The sequence below is a fragment of the Nematolebias whitei genome, chromosome 13 (genome assembly GCF_014905685.2).
Source record: "Nematolebias whitei isolate Nwh7 chromosome 13, NemWhi1, whole genome shotgun sequence".
NCBI classification, from domain to species: Eukaryota; Metazoa; Chordata; class Actinopteri; order Cyprinodontiformes; family Rivulidae; genus Nematolebias; species Nematolebias whitei.
The window spans coordinates 6,935,388-6,942,722 of NC_056510.1; the positions used below are offsets into that span (position 1 = coordinate 6,935,388).

General features: G+C 45.1%; 1 protein-coding gene across 1 annotated transcript in view; it reads left to right on the forward strand.

The window, feature by feature from the left end:
• clasp1a (cytoplasmic linker associated protein 1a) overlaps nt 1-7,335 on the forward strand; it is a 67,930-nt gene that overhangs the window by 58,841 nt on the left and 1,754 nt on the right. Inside the window, exons 32-38 of the mRNA XM_037686827.1 lie at nt 809-934; nt 1,224-1,371; nt 1,562-1,808; nt 2,919-3,109; nt 4,908-5,036; nt 5,157-5,363; nt 5,705-5,821. Of these exons, the coding sequence (XP_037542755.1) occupies nt 809-934; nt 1,224-1,371; nt 1,562-1,808; nt 2,919-3,109; nt 4,908-5,036; nt 5,157-5,363; nt 5,705-5,821 (1,165 nt within the window). The remainder of the gene's footprint in view (nt 1-808; nt 935-1,223; nt 1,372-1,561; nt 1,809-2,918; nt 3,110-4,907; nt 5,037-5,156; nt 5,364-5,704; nt 5,822-7,335) is intronic.

Consider the following 7,335-nt stretch of genomic DNA (forward strand, 5'->3'; position numbering starts at 1 on the left):
TCTTTGGTGTCAGAAAGAACTAAACTATCCCAGTTCTACTGTTCTTTGGTGTCAGAAAGAACTGTCCCAGTTCTACTGTCATTTGGTTTTTGTGAGAACTAAACTGTCCCAGCTCTACTGTTCTTTGGTGTTAGAAAGAACTGTCCCAGCTCTACTGTTCTTTGGTTCCTGTGAGAACTAAACTGTCCCAGCTCTACTGTTCTTTGGTGTCAGAAAGAACTGTCCCAGTTCTACTGTTCTTTGGTGTCAGAAAGAACTGTCCCAGTTCTACTGTTCTTTGGTGTTAGAAAGAACTGTCCCAGCTCTACTGTTCTTTGGTTTCTGCGAGAACTAAACTATTCCAGTTCTACTGTTCTTGGATAATAATAAATAATTGAATGAACATGAAATATTTTGGGTTCTAGCTGAAACAAAAACTCAAGTTAAATGTTAAAGCTACATTTATGTTTTTTAATAACTGACATGTTTTCATTTCTGTACTCGTGATGGTTTTAGTCACAGTTTAGTCAGAGTTAAACAACCTGCTGTTTGTCACATTTTTTTATTAATTTCTAAAACCAGATGAGTCCTCAGGCTGAGCAGCTCGTTCGGTCGACGCTCTCCTTCTGGTCTGTTCCTGAACCTGCAAAGTTTTGTTTCAGAACATTTAGATCAGGGGGGGGGGGGGGGGTGTCTGCTCCTTTCCTCTGTACTAACTCTCCTGACCTCCAAGCTCAGACTCCTTTCTTTTTGTCTTTTCTCTCCTCCTGTCTCGATGGTTTCCATCCGCCTCTCCCTCCTCTCTTACCTCTCTGCCTCGTGGCGACAGTCGGGTTTGGGGTTGGGGGGTCGACGGGCTGTCAAAGCACCCTCCAGCCCCTCCTCCACCCCCTCCGCCTCACTCCACCCCTGCAGCCCCCTCCCTCAGGGTCCTGCGCAGAGCGTTTTCACCCAGGTAACGAGGCAGCCTGAGACCCCCACCACCCCACCACACACACCTTGCTACTGTTTTCCGATCCATCTCACGGCTTTAGGTTCATCTTATCTTCTTGCTGGACGAACGTTTCAAATGAAACAAACGGCGTTCAGCAACACCTCATTGCTTTAGGTGAAAAACCACAAGATGCCACGGTTAGGTTTCATCCCTTGACCCCAGAGCGCTGTGCATGTGTGCGTGCATGTGCGTGTGCATGTGTGCTGACTCCAGTTACGTGTTTGCTCAGATGTCCGCTTCTGTCTGTCAGCATGATGGAGTACGACACGGAGAACATGAACTCCGAGGAGATCTACAGCTCGCTTCGAGGCGTCACCGAGGCCATCCAGAACTTCAGCTACCGGAGCCAGGAGGACCTGAACGAGCCGGTCCGACGGGACGGGAAGAGGGACGATGCAGTAAGTCAGCGGCGGCGTTACCGGAACCGAAGAGCTGGAGATTTATTAATGAAAGACAAAGCTGTTTGTTGTTTTCTGCTGTTTTATTCTCATCTCCAATAAACAGTTAAAAACTGATGTTTACAAACAACGGCTCTGATTTCACATCAACTGATGAAAAACAAACATCTGGTTTTATCTGGTCTTAAAGGCGGGGAGAGAAGGAGTCACCTCGTCTCCTGGTTCTGATGCCCGTCTGGGTTTGGACGTGTTGGAGAGCGGGCGCACCGCGTTGGACAACAAGACCTCGCTGCTCAACACGCCGTCGCCGCGCTCCTTCGCCGGTCCGCGCAGCCGGGACTTCTCCCCGTACGGTTACGGAGACACCATCTGCACCTACGATAAGAGTGCCCTGAAGGAAGCCGTGTTTGACGACGACGTGGAGCAGTTCAGAGACTGTGAGTAGCAGCACGCCGTTCGATAGGCAACATTAGAGAACACAAACGGCTCGGTCCTTGTTGTAGATTTGGAGCTAGACTGTGGTGTGGTGGTATCTGAGAGTTGACTATCATGGCAGCACGTGATGTTCGTTCCTTCAAGAGCGCCTGACCACACCGAATGTTTGTACCTGGACCTGAAGAAAATGGCCCAAAACATTTAAAACCTCTAGAAAATTTGAGTCTGTAGAAGAAAGTTTTTAAGTTGTGTTCGCCGCCACGATGTGGAAGCAGTTTTATCCTCCAGCAGGCTCCGCCCCCCAATCATGTAACTCGACCTCGTCAATGAAAACTGCTGCTGCCGCCTCCGTTTCAGTGGTTCAGTGGGTTGTAACACGTGCAGAGCCTCATTAGTAGCTTCATGTTTGTTGTTGTCATCACATTCTTCTCTCCTCACCCTGTCGTCCCCCCTCCATCCTCCACCTTCATCCCTCGTCCTCCTCCTTCTCCTCTGCAGGCCGACGGCAGGATAGTGGTGAAAACAAGATGGCCCCCCCCAAAAGCTTTGCTCCTGGTAAAGATGCCTCTCTGCCTGAATGACTGATGACTTTCTGTCACCTGTTTGTCTCTGCTCCCCTCATGTCCCTCCTCTTCCTCCTCCTCTGTCCCTGCAGACTTCACTAACATCTGGAGTTTTCTGTGGAGGCGGTTAAACGTCTCTGATTACTAATTCCTTTACACGTAAAGATGAACTCCATCTCATTCGATCTTCTGCCCAGAGCATTAAAAATGACAAATTGACAGCTCAGACAGCTCTGATGAAGACTTTCAGGTTGATCTAACAGCTTTTTATGACTTTCCATCTTAAATTTAACCTCTTTCTCTAAATACAGATGAAACCAGATGTTTACATACACCGTATAAACCGAGCCCAACGGCCCTGAAACAGGAGAGTGTAGTCTGGTTTAATATCAGACGACTGGTTCTGGTTCTGGGTCTTTCAGTGGATGGGAAACATCTGGGTTCAGCTGCAAATACAACAGCTCGTTTGGGTTTAGGGGGATGTCGTGAAATGATTCTCCTCTGAGCCGATGTTTGACTCGTCCCGCTCCTCCTGTTTGATGCCAACAGTTGGTCCGGACCACTCGGACCTGGTGGCCGACGTCCTGAAAGAGCTGTCCAATCACAACGAGCGCTCCGAGGAGCGTAAAGGAGCCCTGGTGGAGCTGCTGAAGATCACCCGGGAGGACAACACGGCGGTGTGGGACGAACACTTCAAAACCATCCTCCTCCTCCTCCTGGAGACGCTGTGCGATAAAGATGTACGTTGCCTCCCGAGTTCTGGTTCTTTAGAAGATTTTCTCATGTTTGTGTCCCTTCTTGTAACCTTTCAAAGTGGTCTGAATCCACGGTTCTTTAGACTTTCTGAAGGTTTGAAGTTTTATTTTTCCAGTCCAGTCTTATTGGATTAAAAGTCTAAAATATGTTGAGTAGGAACGGGCATTTTAAGCAGAAACTCTTGATACCTGTCGGTAATTACACCAATTTATTTAAAAAAATACAGGTAAATTTTTAAATATTTAACTCACTTTAGAGCTCAAGTTTCCGCACAACAATAAAAACATCTTTAACAAGATGATTAAGGACCATTGTCAGATTTTGCTTTAAAAAATAACAGCATTCACATGATTGGGACAGGATGTCAGGGGCACCACCGAGTGGGGTTCAGAGGGGGCAAGTTCCCACCTCTATAATTTTGCTGGATCTCTTCCTGCCCCCTTTACTAGAAATAATGTCTTACTCCCAGGCTTTGTTTGGTGTGGACGTCCCGTTTCACCCAGCTATTTGATATTAGAAGATCATTATAAAAATAAAAAAAAAACATTGATTTTTGTTGGCATAAAATACTTTAAAAATTTAAATATTTAAAATTAGGATTAAAAAATACATCTTTAAAGCTACTCTGACAATGAAAACAGGACAAAGATAAAGAATATGGTGGCAAAAATGATGTCCTCATATCAGAATTTATAAAATATGTATTCATATATTTATAAATATAAATGTATCAGGTTTTAGGCCAACACTGCCATTTTAATGAGTAACTATAAAATAACAAATATAAAGTCTACCTATATTAAATGGCTTTTTAAAAACTTTTTTTGAGCAGCTTAATACTGTGGAGGGTGGAATGTGACAAAAATAAATAAATACATCATTAAATATACAATTAAATTATTAAATACACAGTTAATTAATTAAATGTCCCATGAAATAAATAAATGTACCTTTTAAAATAATGACATCATACATTTCATTATTTAATGGAACATTTATTTATTTCATTTTGTCACATTCCACCCTCCATATAATACAACTCCTGAAATCTGTTGTGGATTCTGGTTTTCCTGGACCACCCCTAGACTTCGAGTGGTCCCGCCTTTTGAGGCTCCAGGCTCAGAGACGTGTGCTGATGAAAACCTGTTAGCTGAGGATTTCTATAATCCTTCATTGTCTCACTAGAGACCTGAATCTTTAAATCCTTTCCAACTGCTACTTCAGGATAAAACAATCCAAGATCAGAGTTGTTTGTCTTTTGCTTTTATTTTTCTAAGAGGGGTTGTGTGGTAGGTGACTGGAAAAGTACCAGTATGAATCAATCAACATGTGGTATCACTGCGTGGTACTGATGGAAACATAAAAACTTGATGATGGCTGCGTTATTTCTTTGAATTTGTTCGTTTTAACTCCTTGGAAACTTGACGATCACTCAAACCAGCTCTGGGCTTAGACTGCTGGCGACTGGTTGGAGACAGAAAATAAATAAAACGCACGTTTAAACCTTTCTGAGTTGGTTCTGTCCCAAAGTGAGTCATTTGTCTCCTTTTGATCCCAGTTTAGTCTCTTTTCTGTCCCCAGTCAGCAGCTTTCATCAGTTACAGAACCCTCCCATACGCGTCGTGTTTCTTGCACTCTCTGACTCGTGGAAACTAAATTGAGACAACTTAGAGACGAGTCCAGGGCTTTTAAACGTTTCTGAACGTGAAGATTTGAAGTAAAATATTACCAGAATGTATGCATCTTTTTTTCTAACTGGTTCTGTTTCTGTTTTTCGATCAGCACACCATCCGAGCTCTGGCCCTGCGCGTGTTGAAGGAAATCCTGCGGAACCAGCCGGCCCGATTCAAAAACTACGCGGAGCTGACCATCATGAAGACACTGGAGGCTCACAAAGACTCTCACAAGGAGGTAATGGAGACCAGGATCCTAAACTGGTTTGGATTTAGAGTTTTTCTCAGTCTGTGAAGCTGATGTTCGACCGATCTGTTTCAGCCGGTGGATTTAAAATAATAAATTTTTGTGTTTGAGGTGGTGCGAGCGGCCGAGGAGGCGGCGTCTACGCTGGCCGGCTCCATCCACCCCGAGCAGTGCATCAAAGTTCTGTGTCCCATCGTCCAAACGGCCGACTACCCAATCAACCTGGCTGCCATCAAGATGCAAACGAAGGTCATTGAACGCATCGCCAAGGAGTCTTTACTTCAACTGCTGCCCGACATCATCCCAGGACTGCTGCAGGTCCTAACCCTTAAACTAACCTTTGGATCAGGTTTTAAAGATTCTGATGGGTTTATTAGATGAGATTAAAGTTATGTCGCCTCAAACAGGTGAATCAAAGCCTTTATCTTAACGAACTTTTGGGTTTTATAACCTCAGAGGAGAGGCGTCTGGAGACAAAATTCCACAAAAGCGTATTTGGACAAGCGGGTATTATTTGCCTCATTTGTCCCTGGAAATGTTTGTTGTGTACTCTGCTCTGACCCCTCCCACGTTCCCGCTGACCTCGTGTGTGTGTGTGTGTGTGTGAGCGCACGCTGACGTGCGCGTGGCCGTCTAATGCTGCCGTGTCTCTTCCGCAGGGCTATGATAACACAGAGAGCAGCGTTCGCAAGGCCAGCGTGTTCTGTTTGGTGGCCATCTACTCTGTCATTGGAGAGGAGCTCAAACCCCACCTGGCTCAGCTCACGGGCAGCAAGGTGATAACACACACACACACACACACACACACACACACTGAACAGACGAAGAGCCTTATCATCTTCCCATGTTTTAATTTCTCAGCCTGCTCCAATTGGTTGCCCAATAACAGAACCCGGCTCATATTGGCCTCACTTTCACCCCAGCATGTGTTCTGGAGTTGCGTAACGTCCAGGTCTGAGGGGTCAGGTCCACCTGACTGCATGGACACCTCCCCTCCACCTGAGATCCTCTGACATGTAAAATAATGATCTGACACAAGATGTTTGACCACATCTTCACTGAGGTTTAAATAAATTGTTAGATCCGGTTCAAGGAAACATTTAATGAATTAACAGAACATCGTTTCAAAATCCAGGCAAATTAAATCTGTTTAAATAGTTTTGTCAAAGAAAAAAACAAAAATCCACAAAGGTAACAAAAAGAAAAAAAACCAACACTAAAAACCAACAATTGAAGATCGGTCGTCGCTTTTAAATTTAGGCTCAATTTAAAAAACAAACTAATGAAACTGGCCTTGACAGCATGGACGGTGCTCCTAGAAAAGACTGAAACTAATCTGTCCACAGGGACATGTTAGACTCAGGTGTGTCCTGCAGTCAGCGTCTCAGGTGTCTTCAGTCTGTAATCAGTCTGTCTGTTGAAAAGGTAGTCACAGGGCTGTTTGGTGTCATGGTGTGTAACCAAGCTTAGAGACGATGATTAACAGCATATTGAAGGTAAAGACTATCAGAGCATCTCCATCAGCTTGATGTTCCTCTGACTACAGCTGCACACATTATCCAGAAGGTCCACAGGACCGGAGACAACCTGCCAGGACGTGTCCACAAGAGGACAACTAAAGACGGCTCCAAGAGACTGTTAATACAAATGGTAACCAAAGAGTCCAGAACAACTCCCACAGAGATTAGAGGTGAACTCCAGGGTCAAAGGTCATCAATGTCAGATCTCACCATTGGTCTGTTTGGGACAGAGTGGACTTCGTCGAAGACGACCGAGGAGGACACCACATCATAAAAAAGACTAGAATTTGCCAAAAGACACGTCGAGAAGACACAAATCTTCTGTGAGAACTTCCTCTGGACAGATGAGACAAAACTGGAGCTTTTTGACAACAAGTCCCATCAGCTCTGAACAGAACCCTGTACCTACAGTGGGACATGGAGGAGGCTCAGTTCTGGTTCTGGTCCTGAGGATGTCCTGAATCTGTGCAGGGTACAATGAAATCTCAAGGCCATCAATGCCTCCTGAGTGAAACGTTCTGCTCATTGTCAGAGAGTTTGGTGTCACTCACAGGTGAGTCCTCCAACAAGATACTGACCCAAAACACACAGCTAACACCAAGAATGGATCAGAACCAACCACTGGACTGTTCTGAGCCTTGATCCTGTTGAACGTCTGGAGAAGGAGCCTTCAAACCCAAAATGGCTGGAGCAGTTTGCTTATGAGGAGTGGACCAGAACCCTTGTGGACCAGAACCCTTGTGGACCAGAACCCTTGTGGACCAGGACAC